Consider the following 22,346-nt stretch of genomic DNA (forward strand, 5'->3'; position numbering starts at 1 on the left):
GCCAGCGCGCCACGGCTAAAGCGCGGTAGGAGGCGGGGCGTCGCGGCGGCCCCCGCCTGGCCCCGCTCCCGCCGGGCCCGCAGCCGCCCGAGGAGGCAGAAGCCCCCTGCCCTGGGCGCTACTGAGGGGGCTTCCATTGGTCGGCAGGCAGAGGTTCCCGCGCCGTCACTGGAGTATGCTAATGAGCGCCCATCCCATTGGTTCGCCTCTCAGCGGCGGCTCCAAACAACATTTGCATGGCGGCGGACGGCTCTTTGTTGTCAACCGCGGCGGCCGGCGGGCGGTGCGCGCGCGTTCGCGCCCGCGTTCCCGCGGGGTGGGTGGGCGGGCGCGCGCGCCGCCGAGGCCGCCGCCCGCCGGCACCTGCCTCCCCCTAGGGCGGGCCGCGCGGGGCCCCCGCGGCGCGAGGCGGAACTTTCAGCCCGGGGTCCCTGAACCGCCGCCCGCGCCCCGCGGCGCGAGCCGACCCCGCCGCTCCCCTCCGCCGCCGCGCGCCCGCCGCCTTTGTGCGCGCAGCCCCCGCGCTCGCCTGGGGGGCAACCTGCCGCGCGCCGCTCCCGCCCCCCGCCCCTCCTGCCTCGCTGGGCTTTTCCCCCCGCCCGTTTGGGTGGGTGGGGGGCGGCTGCCCCTCCGCAGGGGAGCGGCGGCGGGCGTTCCCCTCCTCCGGGCAGGATGGTGGACCTGGACAGCGAGGTGCCCCCGCTCCCCCCGCGGTACCGGTTTCGGGACTTGCTGCTGGGCGACCAGGGCTGGCAGAGCGACGACAGGTGAGTGCGCGGTCCGCGGGCGCGGGGGGCCGCGGTGACAGCTCGAGGGGGCGCGGCGGGGGGGCTCCGCGGGCGGCGCCCCCCGCCCCTCCGGCAGCCCGCCTGAGAGGGGCGGCCCGGCGGCGCGGCCCCCGCGGAGGGTCGGGGTGGCGGCGGAGCGGGGTGCCCGGGCACCGCGCGGCCCTGCTGCTGGCAGGCCGGCGCGCTGTGGAGGCACGCACCGCCCGCGGGAGGCCGGCACCGGTGAAAAACTTTCCCGGGAACGGGATGGGACGGCCGCCGAGGGGCTGCGGCGCCCCGCCCCGCAGCCGGGGGCGAGTCGGGGCCGGCGCCCCTCACCGAGGCGCTGGGCGTCCCGCAGCCGTCGGGGCACTGCCGCCCCTGCAGAAGGGCAGTGCCTTTCTCTTCCCGGCGGCTACGGTAAGGAGGAAGAGTGGGACAGGTGCGATACCGTCTCCGGATGCTAACGTGCACCGAGGGGAAGCCCCAAACAAAATACGGTTTTGCCGCTTGTCGAAAGGCTGACTGCCGGCGTCACTGGATGTTTTTATTGCCCAGTGTGCATGCTTCTTTACATGCAGTCTCTTTTCATGCTAGGATCCTAGGCTTGGATGTAACTACCATTAATTTATTCCTCTATGAATTATTTCAAGGAATGTCAGCATCTTTAATTACAAACCAATAGAAAAATGTGTTTGTTTGTCTCAAGTCAAATAATGTCTTTAAAAGGAAAACAAAAACTTATATTCAAACAAACAAACCAGGAATGTGTGTTTAATTTCAAAATGCTAAATGAACTGTATTCATGAACACCAAACAGCACCATGCCGCTCTATTTGACCATACAACCTGGTGTGTCACCAGGCTATTAAACAATCCCATCTTAAAAATTTATGTGTGAGAAACACTTTGTAGTAACAATTTATTGTGGTCAAATGACAGAAAAGCAAAATTGTCTGGTACTATGTAATGGCATATTGGATCGATGTTAATTCAATATATTTACGTTGTCAGAATGAATCTCTCACTCAGCAGTCAGAAACTTTGATTTTAATGGTGGTCTACAACGTTTAGATTTTGGCTACTTTCCTAAAGAAAGATGGATTCTTACTGATTGATAATCACAAGATCGTGCAGATATGTAACTAATTATTACCTTTGTTTAGGAGAATATGCTATACATTGCAGCAATTAAACAAATGATGTTTATTCAGACAGTTATGAAATGGTGAATGATATCTTAAGACAGTCACAAAAAATGAATGCTGTTGGTTGGAAATGACAGCATTGTAACTACATAATGGAGAGTTAAAGAATATGTTTATCAAAGCATGGTTTTATAGTTTAAAAAATAATTAAACCATAAGTATATTCTGTATTCGTAACTTCTGACTGCAGTATTCTTTGAGATTTTTGAAAATGTAGATCTTAGCATCTTATGCCTACATTTTATTTTCTACTGGAATAGGAAAAAATACCTGCAATCTTTCTTATTTTATCAACTTTATTTATTTAGCTAGGGTTTTGATGGCTAAAATAAACAAAATATTCTCCATACACCTTTTTGGACCACTCTGTGGCTTAACACTTTTGCCAGCTCTAGTTTAAACTTCTGTCAAGCACTTCCCTGGTAGCAGTTGTTTGACTTGAAGTTACCTTCTGTGGAAGAAGCATGATCTGATCTCAAATAGGAAGTAGTGTATAAGCAACTTCACAAACCGTAGCATCCATTTAGCTATAGAAATGTCTACTTCAAGTCTATGTGCACTTAACAAAATGAAAATAAATAATCCTTAAAAAAATATTGATAGCAGAATTATAGCATAAGAGTATTATAGAGCATGATTATTGTTGGAAAATTGTAGCAAAGGATTAGTGGAAAATGAACAAGTTACTTTTAATTATTTCATTAATATTCATACAAGTATTACAAGAAAGATTTCTGGCACATCTGAAATATAAAATACGAACCCAGGACTGAAAATGGCTAGTGGAAATGGCTTTCTAGATCTTCAAGTATTGTCCTGTGCTGAGGCTGGATGCAGCTGCACTGTGGCAGGAAGGCTGTGCAGTTGTTTCCCCACAATGCAATCAGGATTGTGCTTTCCATGAGGCTGTGATAGCAGCATTCTCTCCTCCAGCTCTGCAAGTTACCATAGCAGTCTCGTCTGATACTAGCTTTCCATTAACTGAACAAAGTCCATTCTTAAAAAATACTTGAGTATTGTATTTTGTTTGTCCACCTTACAATAGGGTCTTGTCCAGATTCTTGTTTTTCTGTACAGGAGGATATAACTTTTAATACTGAAATAACAGTCCAGTCGTATGTTGCTGGTATTTCGCTACTATCCATTACAGAAAAAGCATACATATTCTGCTTAGAAATATTGTCAAATGGAATATTTACAATATTAGACATACTTTGAGGAAATATTTAATGAGAAAGAATGCAGACCTGTGGGGACCCTGAGAGCAATTGCTTATTAGTTAGTAATGATTAGAATTACACAAGTATATCTTATTTTTAATTGCTTGCTTTTTTGTCTTTTCTGTGCACACTTATGTTAGTGGTTCAAGTTTGGTTTTGGTGAAGCGCATCTTTTGTATTCTATTCTAATTAGTGTGCAACATAGATATTGCCAAAGGTGTTGCTTGTACCCCCTTCAGTTGAATGAACATTATGAATGGAATATCTGAACACTAAAATACAGTTGAAGTAGCCTTATAGTATGGCTACGCAATGGCAAGTGATCAAGATAATTCATTTTAGGATGTTATTGGCCCTTGGCCGAGATGGTGGAAATAACTTTCTGCATATTTCCAGTTCACTGCAACTTCTTACTTCCACTTGCTGTCAAGTCCGGCAGTCTGATGTATATCAAGGGTTTTCCATCTGTGTGGTCTGTGAACTACCAATCTGTTACCAGCTGAACTCTTTGTCTTCCATCTTTAATCCCATTCCCTTTTTGATCTTCCCAGTCTGTTCATCCTTGAGTTCTGTCTTTTCTTCTTCCATTCTGCCCTTTCTGGAAAGATGCTCTCTTTTTTCTGGCTCTGTGTTTTCAGATGCTTGTTGATTCTGCAAAGAGGAGAGGAGATGGAATTATTCCTCTCATCTGCCACAAACCACCCAGCATTCTGTGTCACCAAATCACAGTTTTGGTAGCATAGTTTGCCCATAAGTCATACGGTAGTATTTAATAATAAATATGATTGAAATGATACAGAGCTCTCCTCTTTTTTGCTGAAAGATATATTTCTGACATAAGCATAGTACCCGATTTTGAAACCGTACTGGTTATGTTTCTTTAGGTGGAGAGTTTGATCAGCTATTTCTTTTAAATGAGCATGTGTGCATTTATAAAATGCATTTATAAAATGCACACATGCTATAATGTTTAGCTGAATGTAATAGGACTCTGATTCAGGAATTTTGTTCTTAGATCTGTACCTGTTTGGAGACAGATTTCTGATCTTCATTTTTTCTCGAGGACTTCTCCTGTGGTGGAGCTTCATTCAGGCTTCTTTTCTTTTTTTTGGTGTCTAGCTCATAGTCCATTTCTTACCTATACTTCTCCAATACAGTAACATCCATCTCGCTGCTTTTGCATTTCTCTCCCAGAAAAACAGTTCTTCTTGCATAGCTTAGATTCCTAACCAAGCTTGCAGTTGGCTTCAGTAACAGATGGGTTCTGGGCTGTCATATTCCACAAACCACCAAATTGGATGGTATATTATTTTTCATAAAAGAAGTTGCTGTGTGCAGAAGAACATGATGAATCTTTGGCAAATATATTTGTTCAGTAAATAAACTATTTCAAATAATTTATTAACATTCTTGAATTTGCTGAGTGATTTTTTTCCTGAAAAAAATTGGATGTTAAAGCCAGTTTTGTTTTTTGAAGGGCTACACTTTCAAAGGACCTGGTTCCCTTTGAAAACTGTGGAGATGAAGCTTGATGCTTACCGTACACACATTTTATATGGGATAGTTAAATATTCATTTATTCAGAGAGATAACCCTGAGTAAAAACTCACCTGTTTTCCTGTCACTACATAAAATATTTAAATATTGCCTGGATTAATCTGAAAAGCTTACACAGGACAGCATGTAAAAGATCAGCCCAGTAGCTAGAGTGTGTGTGTGTGTCAAGTGGGTGAGTTCTGTGGCAGGTAGGGTAGTGTACCAGGTTTCTTGTAAATATCCCAGTAATGTTTTTACGCCATGTAAATATCCCAGTCACTGGGCTGAGGGTAAAGAGAAGATTGAGTCATCGACTTTTTCGCTGATTTTGTAAATGTCGCTAATATCCCTTTGTGAATCTCACCTTTTGCTTTCATTATTGAAAGTATCTGAAACTGAAATAAACTGTCTTGATTTGCTGGATATTCTGAGATGTTTCTTGATCATCATAATGCAATTTGTCTTTCAGTTTGGCTGCTGGGGAAGCAAGCAGAAATAAAGAGGGAACTCAGTGATTAACATAAGTTATTCACCTATTAATTCTGTGAGGTTTTACTGAATTGTGATTGTAACAGTAAATTATGTAATAAAACATTTCATAAACCTTCTGACCATCAATCCTTAGTCTTACCAGCTGTGTTGAAGAGCAACGGAAACAAAAGTAGAAAATATCCTACCTAGTGAAGACCTGACATATTTAATGTCCTTCTCAGTGGAGGGAAGAAAAGAGGATTTTTTTTAGGTTCCCATGTAGGCTTTGGAAAGATGCAATGAAGAGGTTATTCACAAAAAAATGTTTTCTTGTGTACATATATAGTTATCGTGTACTTCAAAATAGCCAAGTGACAGGATACTAGAGATGTAAAGAAAGAATTCTAAGTTAAAAATAAAAAAGCATTTACATTCTGTCGATACCACTGCCTTTTTAGTGAGGTCAGTCATATAAGTTCAGCGCTTGAGTATCTTGCAGAGCACATTTACCTCACATTTCTTAAACCATTTATGTACAGATGTCTAGTCAGTTCTTTAGAAGCTTATAAAGATATAAAAGCTTCATTTGTTTTAGTAAGTTCAAGCAAGCCAGAAATGTTTCCCACCATTGAAGCATGACTGCTTATATTAGTAAACTGTTTGAATTTTCCTTTGCAGGCTTTGGCTGTAGCCAGCTAGCCAAAACTGTCTTGAACACTGCAGTGCCCAGGAATGATTTGTCAGTTTGAGTGTCCAAGCAAACACTCGGAGCAGACAAGTTGCATGGAGTCACCTAATTTGGGAAGCTGAAACAGCTTTCTGATATGTGTGTAGGCTATTTTGTGCCACTTAATGTCAGTGCCTGCGATTGTGCCTGGGCGAGTTTAACTTGCTTAAAGATGTATGAGGAGAGGGTCAAAGTCATTTTTTTGTGAAGGTAACCTCTACACTTTAACATCACCTGCTGCTTCTCCCATTTGTGATGCTAGTTCCTCTCTTTCTGGTCTGCTATATTTCTTGCACAGTCACATATTCAGATTACGCATACATGGTGGACTGTGTTGCAGAGAGATGCATTTGTAAAGCACAGACCTGCTTATGCTTGGTGCCTTCCTTCCTGAAATACGCAGTATAGCCCTTATACATAGGCAATAAGTGTGTTTTGTCCCAGAGTCCTTAAAAAAGTAAAAAAACCCCTTGCTGTTAAAGAACTTAGATTTATTGGAACAATTCTTTCCCCACAACATTTTAGAGAAAGACAAAGAGAAAGAAACATACGGATGTTTTTAAAATATGCAGAGTGAGATTCGTTTTATTGACTTCATAAAAACATATATAGGTTTTTTTTGTTTTATATACCTTTTACATTTTTAAGTACCTTTGGGTTTAGGTAAGATTAAGCAGTATGTTGGGCTTTCTTTGGACCTTGCACACAAAGGTAAATTTTATCAATGCTGAATATTTCTAGCAATATTAATTAAGAGACCAGGAAGTACACATTCCAGCGTTGAATTGCTGAACTAATACGGTCTGTCATATGAACACATCATTTGACAATCATAAATATCTATTTTATACTACTGTTTCATTCTGCTGCCTGTTGAAGTTTAGCATTGTATACAGAGCTAATATGTTCTAGCAAAAAAATCATTATTACTGTGCCACTTCAAAATCACATACAACAAATAGAATTGAAAGAACAAAAAATGAACATAGAAACCCAATATATTTTCCAACCCCCACCTTCAAAGCATCAGATTTCATAACTTTTCTATATGCTGTTGCAATAAGTGTTTACAATTTCACAGTCATGGAACAAAAATTTACATTTTCCAATTCTGTAATGTTTTTCTTTTCTGTGTATGTGTATACACATAACTGGTATTGGAACATACCAGTTCCAATGCCAATATAGACACATTACCCATGCTGAAAATAAATTTAAAATCCTGCTTTTGAGATGAAAATTTGAGTCATTTTGCTACAGTATATACTTTCATGATGAAACTATAGAGCTAAATTTTACCTTTGTGCAAGAACTGTTCTTACTTTGGATACTTAAAGGATTAAATTAAAATCAGCTTTCCCTTCTGGTGTGCTTACTGCATAAATGAACATTACCACCTATCTGGAAAGGAAAGAGATTCAGATAATACAAAACACCTCCACACATCACTTGGACAATTGTATACTGCTGGCTGTCATGTTGACTGGTGACTTTCAAGGAACAACTCCCTATTGTAAATCTCAGAAGGCACTTTAACAGTCATTTGTCACGTTGTGAATTAGTGAGTAAAGCCCTCCCTTTGCCTTTCCCTTTGGAAATCACCTGAGGTTGTTAAACTAAAAGGGGATAAAAAGCCCACACATTTCTGAATTGAGTGATTTAAAATATCTGAGTCTAGATTCAACTTGCACAAAAATTCTATTATAATTTCCTCAAAAGAAAATTCTGTTATGGTTTCTTCAAAATAATCCTCCTCTTCAAGAAATACTTCAGTCAATTTGACCTCCTCATTTTAGAAAACATGTTAACTTTTATGAGTTCTTCTATTTAACAGAGGCTACAAAATAAAAGGACTTAAGCAAATATTGTCAAATTTATCTTGATTTATCCTTGTAAGTAAATTTTCAAAATAAATAAAGTGATTTAGAAGCCTAAATTCTATTTTAAAAGCTTGATTTTGGATTGAAACTGCTCAAAATCTTAATGGTCTAATGCGCTAAGAGAGCAAGTGTTTTCATATCTGCAGTGAGACTTTGCACAATAGTAGTTGGAAAGTTTGAATTGCCCTAAACCCTGAAAAAAATTGCTGCATGTACAGGCCAAGCCCTTTCTTACTGTGCAAAGCCACCTAAATTAAAAAAGCATTAAAGAAAAACATTAACATTTGTAAAACCACTGCATCAGCCACACCAAGACGTCTGAGTTTACACTGTTGTGGCACGTTTAGGAGTACAGTCCCATGTAAGTAAACTGTTAATATATCTCTGTACTCACCTACCCTCTAAATTTATCTTAGGATTAGGTCCCTATTACAGATAAAAGAGAGAATCAATTTATTTGTGTGGAAGGAAGAGGAACTAATGCTTTGTAGAAGGCAGTTCTGTCAGCCTCATATAATTTCTGTTTTAGCATAATTCTTGCAACAACAAGGGAAGCAAAAATGCATTGTTTCTATATTCCACTTAAACTAGCACATACTGGAATTGGGGGAAGGACATGGAAATAGAAGAGGAACACTTCAGTGCTGTTACAACTGTATCTGTCCGAGGAAGACTTTGGTGGTATGTCCCAGCAAAAGTTTTCTAGTGCAGAAAAAGTTTAAGTGTCTCAGCTTAAAAACTCCCACAAATCAAGTAGCCTTCCTCCTCTGGGACAACATGATGCAGAGTTTGTAAACGTGCTTGGTACTTCAATCATTACTTAATTATACACTTATTACTCTAAAGCTCTTATTTTTCCATCTAGAACTTGGTACACGCTACTTTAAATCTGGCAGACGCTGTAATACTCCATGGGGAACTGAAGCAGTTTTTTCCCAAATCGTTTCTCTCTTAGTTTTATGATTATTGTTCTATTACAGCCAATGATTATTTATTTTATAATGGTAAACTTCTGTGCTGCACTATGCATTACTCTCAGAATGACTCTTCTGTAACAAATGGTAACATTGATGCATATTGTCTCCCTTTTATCCTGTAACAAAGAAATAGATCACTTGGAGCGTCGGAAGTGTCTGAAGCTTCAGAATAGTTTTATTGTATAATAAATCTGCCAACCATTTCATCACTACATATTCGCTTTCTAGACTTCACAATTAAAGGTGATCTTTTGTACTGAATTCTGATATATACAGTATGCCTAAGTACTTGTACTAATCCACTAGATGCTTTAAATGTGGATTCTTCATATTTTTTCAAGTAAATGAGCAAGTTAAGTCCTTCCCAGAGGCCTGCACACCATGGGCCCATAATCTCTGTGTCATTGGAGAGAATGCCATTCAAAAACTGTAAATGTTCTGCAGCACAGAAGATTTGGTACAGAGTGCCTTAAAACAGCTGTTAAAGATTTCAGCCTCCCCCGTGCAATCATCTGCTAATTATGTTAGCAGTCAACTTCCTGGTGGGAAGTAGCAGTAAAACAGAAACAGTCATTAAGAGACAAAAACCAGTGTTTATACTCACAGATAAAAACAGTGATATTATTATTTACTCAGAATTATCTCTTGAGGAACAAATCCTGCCTCCAGTTACAGAGATATCTGTTAGGAAGTGCTGTAGTTTTGTGGTGGAAAGCAGGTTGCTAAGTCTGACATCATTGTGCTTGACTTGACTTGCCGAGTATCAAGCTATGGTAGATGGGGAAGGAAGGCATTAGGTTAAGATCAGTGCAAGTTATCTACCGGGTTAGCAGAAAGAAGAAAACTTTGCCTGCTTCTCTGCCTGGGTCTTACTAGTCTTTTGCTAGCTTTAGCCAGTAATAACTGCGTATCTAACAGCTAGCACAAGGATCATATGCCTGGCAGGGGCAATTACAAGATTTGAGCAACAGTCCTTGCTATGGATTAGCTCTGCCAGGAAAGTCCAGCCCTGCCTCCTAGATTCTGTACCCTGAGTCAAACCACTTTGTCTTTTTGCAAAGAAAAGAGTTTGCCCTTTAGCTTTTTATGATGTTAAAGTTAATAGCACTTACCATACTTCAAGTAGCTTTAAGTTACAGAGCTCCTTCAAAGTATAGTTATTGTTAAAATATTTAATAAGGAGTAAACACTGTAAAATAGCCTCACTCTTTTATTGTTCTAAATAGCCAAAAATGTTCTAGAGGTTTTATGTTTTTCTCACTTTGTGTTCTCTTCCCCTTGTGACTAGAGAAAACTGCAGCACAGATAAAAGCAGTGTTACCAAACCAAATCTGAAACAAATGCAGATGGGAAAAACAACAAGCTGAGTTGCAAATGGAAAACTGTGGTTATATTTGTTCCTTATGTGACAGCACCTGTTAATATACAACATTCCCTGACTCTGGAAGGGGATTTAGTTTCCCATCTTCACACCAAATTCAAAAAAAGCTAAGGGCATTCATTGGTTGCTTATCGTTATTGCCCTGTAATTCTCACCATCAAGCACAGACAGCTATAACAGAGATGGTCTAAAGGCTAAGCTCTATATTTAGCTGAATGTACCCTTTTGAAAAGTGAGCAGGCTATGTCTTCACTGTGTACAACAATCTAGCATTTCATCACTTGTTCAAAGGGGTTTAATCAGTTAAACAAATAACTTTTTAAAAAGCATTTTTGTAGATACAGTCCCGTTTTTAATTCCTGTTTTGTTCTCTTAGCAGTCATTGGAAAAAGATAATTCAAACACAAAATGTGGAACAAAATATTCTGTAATGTGCAGATGTTGATTAGTCAACCAGGCTTTATAAAGACTATGAAAATTTAAGTAGATTTTTTACCCACCTAAGAGTATCATAACAATGAAGCTTATCTCAAAAGAGTAGTTCCAGATATCATGTATCTCATTGACATCAAGGAATTAATTTACAAACTGTATTCAAACAGTGACCCACATGATCATTTATTTTTGTACTGAGACTGACCATAGATTGCATGAAAATTACAATTTAGCTAAGATGATACAAACAACATTCAAAATGCACTGAATTAATTTTAAAGGCTTGATTAGTTTTTGCTTCCCATTTTTCCACTTATTTGGGAGTTCACAGATCACAGTGAGTCCAGGAAGAAACAACAAAGTAAGTTAAATTTGTGCTGACATTATGAATTCATTTAATACAATTAATCGTGGCAGTTACTGTCTGTGAAAACTCAAGTGATGTTATTTTTATGTCTTTGTGACTAGCTCAACTGGTCATTCAGAATGTTGGGGTTTTAGTGTGATGTTGGCAGAGTATTGCAAGTGGTGGGAAGAACAAGGCTGGCTACTAGAAATGTGTCAGAGTATAGAGGAAGTATCTTTGAGGGTGTAGGAGAGAGGGAACTCTGGTGAGCCTCTAATAGGCAGTCTTCTGACATATACCATGGGCTAGTCTGAGACTGTGTGCTGAGACCTCAGGTTTTGCTCTTAATTTCAGACAAAAATGAGCTGTTAGAAGGTCACCATTATAAAAATGATGAGGTAAATGTCTTCTTCCAAAGCAGAGATGACTGGGGATGTAGAGTTGTCTAGCAACCTGCTGCTACTTGACTTCAGGCTAAGGTGAACTGAGCGTTTAGAAATTCCTTTCCTTTCTAAGATGGCAGGGCCACTTTACAGTGATAGAAATGGTTGTATGGAGAGAAGAAGGAGCTGGAAGTACTACTGTGCCTTCTTGTATTGCCCTAGACATTGGACGACTGGTTATCAGACCTCCTAATATCAATACAGCTAGTCCAGTTCATAAACACAGATGTCTCCTCATTGTATCCATATATTCCACCTAAGTCTGATCAGCGTTAAGATCTATATAAGACTCCAGAACAAGATGACAGAAAAATACCTGTCCTAACCCACCTCACCAATACAGTTTGCTAAAGAGATGTTAAATAATTTGACTCTCACCAAAGCCAGCAAACTCTGAAATTTCTGCGTTCATTTGGGAAGTCACATATAAGGAAAGAAAGAAGTGTTTACATCAAACAGGCCAATTTTCTGAAGGCACCCACTAAATTATTTTCTAAACACATACAAGGCACATTATGAAATTTTGAAGTTATTATTTTGAAAAATTAAATACTGGGCATACTATTATACCATCCATACTACTGATGAGCAGCATTTTACTTCACAGAATACTGAGATGTTAAGTAAGTGCTGTTTAACATGAATAAAGATGACAGAATTAAACTTTTAAAATATTGTGAAAATGGATATTTTAAATTTTTCTTAATCTAATGAAAAGACAATTAAAACCATGCCTTATGATTAATCAGGAAGTGTAATAGCTCACTCTGAGTAAGGGGACTGAGATTTATATGAAGTCCGTAATTATGCATACCCTGTTAGCTGTGGAGAGAACACTATCAGACAAGTGACATTTTAGAGATAATAGTGACTTTTAAAATATTTGTTCTATTATGTGTTCAAAGTTCTTGAATCATTGCCACGCCTTTATGAGACATTTATAATTTGTATTAAAATCTTGTAAATTTTTTTTATGTAAAACAATAATCATATGCCATGGTTGTACTGTGCAGCAAGCTGTGTTTGAAAGGGAGAAAGCAATTCCACACCACTGTTAGATATATTTCAGTGTATACATATGTTAAGCTGCAAGTATTACTTCAGAAATCCTATCGATTGTATCCTCCACCTGGATGACAACATTGGAGCCAAAACACCTTTAAATACTAGCAAATGAAAATAGATATGTATCAATGCACAATTCTTGTAGGAAGCATCATCAGCAGGAAACGTCATCAGTGCATTTCTCCTGTTGATTTGGTGGAGTCAATGGAGTCTCTGACAACCTTTCCTTTGTGGAAAACATCAGGCGAGACACCTGCCATCAGTATTGGGCTTTTGTTTTCTGCCTTTTTCCGAGTCTTTGCCTGAATACTCCTCCTCTTTGTATTTAGCTCTTAAATATTCGCCTTTGTGCTTTGTGTCACTGTTAAACACGTGATCGTGGGAGACTGAAAGAGTATACAGCTCCCATAATTTCAGGGAAATTGTGACAATCTCAGATTCAGCTCTGTATTTACTTCTCAGAGTGGTTGGCATTCTAATGGCAGCTTTTGGGGTATTGTATAAGTGTTTCCAGATTGCAAGTCTGGACTGTTTGAATATGTAACTTTAAAAAAAGAAAAAAAGACACTCCTTTTTGTAAAGTTACCCTGGTCCTGGGCATGTATAAAAAGTCTGTGCAGTATCACTTTTTTTTTTCTTTTTTTACTTTTTAACACTTCAGCTATATATGGAATCTCAGATATGTTCTTTCTAGACTCATTCAAGTATCTGTGGGAAGTTCCTGACAAATTTAATTTGACTTTTTACTATTTTTTTCCTTTCGGGTCAGGCATGGTTGCTATAATTTCTTACTCTGTAATAAACAAATATTGGTCATCTAAGTAAAGCTGTAGACAAGTGGGGAATTGAGCAGAGTACAGAAAAAATGAATGAAACATTTAAACTAACTTTATTTATTGCTTTGGATGCCATATTCTTGCATACTACCTAATTTAATATTACTTCTATCAGTAGAAGGAAAAATGTAGCTTGTAGAAGAAATAAATGCGCCAGAAAAATTCAGTTTAAACTGTCTGATGTAAATGTTATTCCACGCTTCAGTGTGTTTTGTGACAATGATCAGTACACATTTTTGGAATACAATCCAAAAGATAATAGTATAATATTTTTAGTTTCTAAAAATTCTAAAAATAGTAAATCTAGTATCATTATCTTTAAGAGTACTATTATTAACTAGTGTTATTTCTCCTCTGGGAATACTGCTAGCTATGACTAGAGTAAAGAAAGAGCTATAAAAACTAGACTTCATTGTCTATTGTTGTGGGGGTTTTTTCTTCATAAATGAAGTTCATGTGAAGGTGAGGAACGATCAGAATTAGCTAGATATTTATTTTAGATGAAAAGGACTATGTACATTTACTACTCAACTTGGTCAGTAAATTTCCATAATGACTTTAAGTAACTCTGAAGAGGCTATTTTAATCCTTCCATCAAAAGAAACTGAAGAAAGGCTAAATTGTTATACTGAATAGTGGTTTGATGAGAATTGGAACAAAGCTTGATTTTAATTGGAAGTCTAATCTCTTCAAAGCTGAAAAATCTTTTTCAAGTACATTTCTGCTCCTCTGATCAAGTAAAGAAAGATTCACACTCCAAAAAGTTCTATATCAGTTTTCACTTTAGATCATAGGACAAAAAAGAGATTTCAGCATTTATCTCCTGTTGCAAAACCTAATGTAGACAACCTGTAAAAGGCATTGTTCCTTAGAAATTATGCACAAACGGAAAAACCCCAAACACCAACTCTATTCCTTATTTGCCATGCTCTCCTTGTCTCATAGTCATTCCTTCACCTCCAACAGATTTAAAGTTGAGACTATACATTGTGGAAGCGAAACACCGATGTTTTATCCGTCAGATTGCCATGCAACCTTAAGTGGATTTGTACAAATTCTGATCTGTGTAGCAGGACTGTAGAATACTACATCAGTATTGTACAATATTGTTTTGGCCAGAGTTTAATTTCCTGTGTATCACTAAGTATTCATCAAAATACTGTAAAAACACTAAATCTACATGAAGAAAGTTAGCCAAAAAGTGTTCTGACAGTTATGGAGAAATGGGACACACACACATGGCCCACAACTTCTTTTTAAGGAACTTGCAGAGAGGCGTTCATCTTTTTTACATTAATTATCACCTTCTACTACAAGTAGTCCTGTTTATTTCAATGGGAATATATATGGGTCTTAGTCTGAGTGGAAGAGGTTATTTTCCGTTGAAGAGAAAGCATACCAGGCAATACAGTATCGAGCTTTATGAACAGCTTTACTCATTGCACCTTGACCCAGTGTAACTTATTAACACACCAGATATAACTGCATGGATGTTTGAATATATGGAAAACTCAAAGGTAGCTTCAATTCCCCTTATCACCGGAATAAATATAGGCATAATAGATACAAAAATAAACGTAAATAAACACAACTAATCTAAACGAATGTTCTGTGAATTCATATGCTGATTTTTTCATTATCAAATGTGAAATAATAGTTTATTATTCTATTTTAAGTCTCAGTTTGATAAATGACATGTATGTGTACATTTTCACCCCCTACAAAGTTGGGATGTATGTACAACTAATAATTACTGGTCCCATTCTGTGCTATTCTATATTGAGGTTCATGGAGCATTATGCCAGTGAACCCTTCTCTTTTACATTACATAATATATTTTAAATGGCAGTGCTATCATCAATGCATACTGTTAGGTCCTAAATAGAATATTTCAGGTGACATCTTAGTGACCATTGTTTGACAATTTAAAAATATTCTAGAAGATCGAGAAGTTCACGGATAAGTCATGTATATCTGTCAAAATATTGAAAATAATATGTTAATTTGTTGTTATTCAGTATTTTAAGAATGGAGATGCTTTGGGCACTTTTGAAAATACAACTGCTGTACAACTCCAGTGCTAAACAACGAGCAGATACGAAAATGGTAACTGAATATTGTAGCATTTGGTTTTCTTGTAAACCTTAACACCAGGTCCCATTTCAAGTACTCTTGCCCCTTGTCTAAGAGAATGTAAACTGGCTAATATGGAGTATCAAGAGTCCGGGAAATTTAGTTGTATTATGAAGCAAAGCATGGCCAGTATTTCTTTTAATTTAATTTATTTTAATTTGGAAAGTACCGCAGGCTGAAGATTACAGTGTCAAATAATGAACTGAAACTTTTAACAATTTTTTTGTGTGTAAAGCTTTATATCAGAATGTAAATATCTGGCATCCGAGATAAGCTAGTATTTCAAGTAGGTGGCATTTAGGTAGCTAACAGGAAGTTTTGCTCACATTAATGTTACAAGGAAAGCTCTCATAAATTACTACATAACTCTCTAACCATATACAGAAGATCTAAATCTTACTCTGAAGTCTGACTGAGATTTTGATAAGATGTTACACAGATAAAAAATAAAATTACAGTGTCAAGTTGATATTCAGAATCAAAAAAAATGTAGTCATATGTGTTTAAAGTTAATTCAGTAAATTAATTGAAAGTTTGGTAATTTCCAAAGGCGTCAAAGAGAAAATCCAGAGTGGTATAGAAAATTTGCCATTGGTATTTGATCATCTCACTCAGAATATGATAGCATAAGTAGGATTGGTGGGTAAATGCTAAAATATTGACATAAATAGACTCCATAAATGGAGTAGGAACACTATTTAACAGTATAGTGGAATATATCTGAGATATACTTCTACATTTCCACCAGTCAACTAGAACAAAGTTATTCTATTGATAAATTATATTAATTGTCTTTTCAACTGTGCACTATTGAAAAAAAAAGATTCTGAGAAAAACAAAACCAAAAACTCTGGGTAGACCAATTAATTTATTTAATCTCTGAGTCTAGACTGAATTCAGGCTACAGCTTTCTCAACAAATTTCCCCAAACTAGTCATTATTTCATGGCTTCGTTAATGATAAGAATCTGGACTGTTTCGAAGACAAGATATTTTACGCTTGGTCATTTTAACTGTTTCCTTCACATTAGTGATTATAATGCATATTTCACAACACTGAGGTATGAAAGCATGATTTTATAACTTTTATCTATTTGTAGTTTTTGTGGTAACATTTTAGAGTTGGAGAGTAGAGTGCTGATATAAGCAAGTGACCACAGACAATACAAGAAGTCCAGGCTACAGAAGGGATTTGAATCAGGACCTCAAAGACATGCAACAGAAGGCCATGTTTTCTCTGACCTACCTATCATTAGATGGGTAGATTAGATGATAGCATGTTTAAAATGCAGGACGCGAAATAACAATAGTCTTTCTGCTCTTCCAGTGCAGGTGGTAAACTGCAAGTCCTAAGCTTTCCATTGTCTTTCAGGTAATTTCTCAGACTTCCAACTGTAGCAATGCAATTTCAGTCACAGAGGTACCAGGAGGGGAAGATGGATACATGCAGTTCTGAGCTATTAGAAAAGAAAAAAAAAAAAAAAAAAAAAAGGCCTTGGAACTCTCTGGTTTTCTGAATTACACAGGCTTGGAAACTGTTTGTATTTCTTTTCCCTTTCCTTATTAAAAAAAATTATACACTCCATTTTTCATTACAAAAAATCCTAGAAGAGTGAATACAGTAGAATATTATAGAATATCTCAAGTTGGAAGAGATCCATAAGGATCATCGAGTCCAAATCCCTGCTCCTTGCAGGACTACCTAACACTAAACCAGCTGACTAAGAGCATCTTCCAGGTGCTCCTTGAACTCTGACAGGCTTGGTGCCATGACCACTTCCCTGGGGAGCCTGTTCCAGTGACTGACCACCCTCAGTGAAGAACTTTTTCCTAATGTCCAATCTGAACTTCCCCTGATGCAGCTTCATTCCATTTCCTCCCTTGTGTCCTGTCGCTGGTCACCAGAGAGAGGAGAGCAGCACCTCCCCCTCTGCTGCCCACCTTGAGGAAGTTGTAGGCTGCAATAGGTCACCCCTCAGCCTTCTCTTCTCCAAGCTGAACAAACCAAGTGACCTCAGCTGCTCCTTGTAAGTCTTGCTCTCGGGGCCTTTCACCATCTTGGTCGCCCTCCTCTGGACACACTCTAATAGTTTGATGTCCTTATTCCATTGAGGTGCCCAAAATTGCACACAGTACTCGAGGTGGGGCTGCACCAGTACAGTGTAGAGTGGGACAATCACCTCCCTTGGCCGGCTCGCTATGCTGGGCTTGACGAACCCCAGGACACGGTTGACCCTTTGGTCTGCCAGAGTGAGAAAGGAGATCACTCAGTTTGGGGAAATGCCCTCGCCTGAACACTTGCTAGGAGTTTATGCCAAAACCCAGCTCGATGATGCTGAGGAGACCCACCCTGAACCCACAAGGAGTGCCCAGAAGGAGGCAGAAAGAGGGTTTTCTGATGAACATTTCCCTCAATTCCAAGGGATTCCCAAGGCCAACAAGAGCTACCTCTCTGGCATCGCACAGTTCAGCGACTGATGGTGTGCAGAGTCATCACTAATAAAAACAATACAACCCATCAGCCTAGGAGTCAGATGGGTGTGGAAGGAGGGCAAAAGGAAGAAGGATGAGAGTAAGTCAGGGGTGCAGAGAGGATAATTCGTACTTGTCCAGCTTAAAGCCAGCACCTACAGGGAGAGCACTGCCATGCCTTCCACAGAAGTCCATTCTACTTCCCACCCACCACCAAGCTCTCTTGTGTTTGCGCTATACATTTTAAAGTAATTTTTAAGTTCTGTGTGTAATAGAAAATACCTGGGTAAGTCTGGGTGCTATCAGGAAAACCTGCTTAGAAAACCTGAGATTGAAAAGTTACCAAAATAGACTAATTTCCTTGTAATAAAGGGGTGAAGATTGAAAAGAGCACAAATCAAAGTTGTTACATCTGCTCTTGCCTTATGAGATACAAAGATGGAATCTTAGCCCACAGCGAGATAAACGGCAAAAATCTCATTTAATGGTGCAGGATATATGTCTGCATATGGGGGAAAGGTATATGGGTCTTTTATAAAGTAATAATAATAATTTACTTCTTCATTCCCATTTATACCCTTCTTAATACTTATCATGCTAAGACCACTGTTTATTGTAACAGTTAATATGTAATGAAATTCTTTATCTTCTTTTACATATTTAGTCATAAATTCTTAATAGGAAAGGCTAATTTTTTCTGTGTGTTCTGTTGGTCTCAGCACCTAGCAAAGCAATGTCCCATGTACTAGAATTCTTAATATTCTGCCAAAAAAAAAAAAAAAAAAGAAAGATAATATGCCAGTCTAGAAATATTTACAGAATCAGGGTCTTAAGAAAACTTTATTCAGATTAACTGAACAACTAATGTTTAGCCTGTGTTTTTTTGTTTAACTGAAGTATTTATTTGGCAATCTGTTGATTGCTTTTACCTCCACCTATGGGCATACCAAGTACTTTGCTTGCCTTAGACAGTACTGATATGTAAATATAATTCATAAAGCAGACATGAGTATGTATATATTATCACTTGCATGTCAGCTGTGTATTATTTTACCAAAGCAATACAGACAGCACAAAAATAAGAGCTAATCATTAGCAATTTTATTCTGCAGCTACATTATCTGAACACCTAAGATATGTACCTAGGAATATGCAGTGTTCTGTCAGCCTGTTCCAACTGTTTTCCTTCCCCTTTGCCAAAGTAGCTTATTCTATACCTGAAGTATATATCTGTCCCTTTTGACCACAAAGTTTTTTTATCTCCTCTGTGACCAGATGTACAGAAGTCAGTGTCTGGTTAATAAATGCTGAAGAACACATTTTTACCTAAATGATAAATATATTCACACCATAGGAAGAGAGTTGAAGTATATGGATTTATAGTTCTTTTGTGTTACAACTGAATATATGTATACAAGTTGCAAAATATCTACTAATTGCTGTTGGTTATTTTAGTGTTCTTATTGTCTGGGTTCAAGGCAAATAAAGATTAATTTTGTCTTGCTTACTGTGCTTCTGCTTTATAGGTGCAACCAGCCTCTGCTTTGCTATGTCTATAAGAAGTTATCTGGCTTATTCTATTAGGACTCTCTCTGTTCTATCTAAAGGAACATTGTATGTTCCTTTATGAAAAAGGATTTTGTACTATTTTATTTTTCAAGTTAAGTTACTTTCCTATTCAGTAGGTTCTTTTCCTCTTTGACTTTCAAGCTGATTTATTAGATTAAAAATATAAAAAAAAAATGGTATGTTTCTGTGGCCGTAATAGCATTTTTGCTGTACATTCTTTCCAAAAGAAAATGTCTTCTGTGAGGATAAGCACTCACTTTGTGTTATATCAACCTGTTCATTTACTTTTTGAGTTGTTTACTACTTTTCCTTGTTATAAGCATTTGATTTTTTACCTTTGGTATCAATCTCCAGAGAACCTTTTCAAATGCCTTATAAAAATTTAAGTACATGATGTTCACTTCAGACTTCCCCCTTACCTATCTCTTCCAATTATCTCATAATGGAGCAGAGTGCTAGAGCTCATACTCTATTTATATCTGTCATTTGCTTCATTCTTAGTTTGTTCCCAGGCTAAATCCAACTTGTAGGTCTTGGCATGGGTGTCATTTGTTCTTTTTCAGCTCTTGTTGACATTCTAACCAGTACTTATATTTTTATCATTCCTAATGTACATTATATTTTTATTTGCCTTTTGCCATGATTTCATTTAGCTGCTATTTTTAACTCTACTCTTATCTCTGATACGGTGGTTACAAAACATGTCAATTCAGTGTCTGGCATTGTAGCCTAGTCTCTGTGCCTGGAAACTCCTAACATTTTAGCAATGTTGGGAGTACGACAACCGGAATGTATAAAACTAAGCAGAATTATGATATTAATTGAATAACACTAACCATATATCTAAGACTACTATACCCATGCATGTTGTTCACATCCAGTTAGGAATTGTGTGGACATATTTGTGCTAAGAACAGTGCTTATACAACTCCACAGAAATTGAAATCACTCCACACTGAGCATTATCTCCTGTCCATTTAAAATATTAAGGTGCTCTCCAACTTAAATGGCTATAGAATTGGATCCTTGAGACTCTTATATTTTAATTTTTTTAAGACAAAGCATTCTTAGGAGTTCATAAAGAGAAAAAGGGGAGGAACAAAAGAGCACTGGAAGGAAAGCATTGCGATATACAAAAAATCTGATTTTGAACTTCATACATACTTGACTCGTATTTTTATTATTAATTGTATTTTGATACAATCCAGAGACCTTGAATCTAGGTCAGACCATTGTAGAAAAGCACTGTAGGGAAACAGAGGAGCATGTGATTCCCATTTCAAAAAGAATGTGGCAGAAGTCAAGTAATGTGCACCAAGTAGATGGAGCACAGGACCAGGATGCATAGATCAAACATGAATCAAACAATGAAGAATTCAGGGTACTGAACTACCCCCCTAATCCTGAAGACGTACAAAAGACTGATACTTGAGAGGCACGTTTAGAGAGAAGAACATTTGAAGACAGCAAACATGAAAATGGAAGAATGACTGAAGGAAAAATAGGCAAGGTTACAGCAGTAAATGGAACACAGCCTTCCTCTAGAGCAGTGGCTTGATAACCTTTGTGTGTAAATATATATTTGTGCGGTAGAGTAGGACAGGGGATTCAGCTCGTGACTGCAGGTAACTAACACTTCTCCAGAATCAGTTTAGTGCAAAAAAGATGACCCATAAAAGCTTCCTTTTGGGAATACTGTGTTTATGCATCTTCTTAGTTGTGCTTCTTTCAAACACAGTTCTGACTATGCCTGTCAAAGAATTAATTTTGATTTTATGAACACTACGAATTGAAATAGGGAGCTATACCATGCTTTAATTTAGTAAGCTAGCAGTGTATAATGCTGTTTCAGTTGACTGTGTAAATTTATACAGCTGAAAGTTTGTAAGTTTTCTAACTCCCATTGTTAAAAGGGTGAAAGCTATTACAATATTATTTTTTTGCCAGTCAAAATTGTCTTTGCTCAATTAGGTTTCTTTTAAAATTTAAGAGTGTCTGCATTGAGGCAGACTATTTATAGAATCATAGAATCGTTAAGGTTGGAAAAGACCCTTAAGATCATCGAGTTCAACTGTTAACCTAGCACTGCCAAGTCCACCACTAAACCATGTCCTCGAGCACCACGTCTACCCGTCTTTTAAATACCTCCAGACTCAACCACTTCCTTGATATTTAGTCTGTTATTCAGCAGATTGAACTGGTCTGTTCGGTCAGTTATTTAGCAGACAGTGGTAAGTAAGAAGAGGAAATAATGTAAGAGCAGAGCAAGTAACACACTGTTTCTTATTCTGATATAGCCTCATTCTGGTATACCCTCTTTTCTGACTTTCCCCTCCATCAACACTCATCCCATTCCCATTATTCTCTCCATTTTGTTCATACTGTCAACGCAGTTGTTATTGAAACAAGTCATCAACATTTTCCTAATGATACCAAAGCACTCCTGATGCTGTGTTCTGAGGTGCTAAAACGTGCTCTGGAACTTCTGTATTAGTTAACATTTACAAAATATTATTAGGCAGCGTAATACCGGCAGTGCAATTAAGGAAAGGTTGCAGAGAAACATCTGTACTGTGTTAGACAGAAGTACTTTGTGTTTGTGAAGTGGGCTTTGACTGGACGATTATTAGCATGATCAAATCAACAAGTGATATGTCCTGCTTAAAACTACCCCTGTAGGAGCTCTAACATCCAAATAGTGACAGATACATGATTTTTTCATAATCTGCTTGGAAATATTTTAGCACTTTAAGAACACTATTTAGGGATTTGGCCTATAAAAATATTGTCTCAGTTTAGGGAATTAATTTTGAAAATAAGATAATAACACTTCTCCAGATTTGAAGGAGACAAAAATGAACCGATTTATTTTTGAAACGGT

General features: G+C 38.2%; 1 protein-coding gene across 4 annotated transcripts in view; it reads left to right on the plus strand.

The window, feature by feature from the left end:
- Nucleotides 1-462: 462 nt before the first annotated feature.
- The window catches only part of KCNT2 (potassium sodium-activated channel subfamily T member 2), a 157,987-nt gene continuing 136,103 nt past the window's right edge, over nucleotides 463-22,346 (plus strand). For all 4 annotated transcript variants that reach the window (XM_087733437.1, XM_087733438.1, XM_087733439.1 and 1 more), the window contains exon 1: nucleotides 463-767. In XM_087733437.1, the coding sequence (XP_087589563.1) occupies nucleotides 673-767 (95 nt within the window). In that variant the 5' untranslated portion in view covers nucleotides 463-672. The remainder of the gene's footprint in view (nucleotides 768-22,346) is intronic.

The sequence above is a fragment of the Nipponia nippon genome, unplaced genomic scaffold, assembly GCF_047370975.1.
Source record: "Nipponia nippon isolate SJK-2023a ecotype South Korea unplaced genomic scaffold, ASM4737097v1 scaffold_5, whole genome shotgun sequence".
Taxonomy (NCBI): domain Eukaryota; kingdom Metazoa; phylum Chordata; class Aves; order Pelecaniformes; family Threskiornithidae; genus Nipponia; species Nipponia nippon.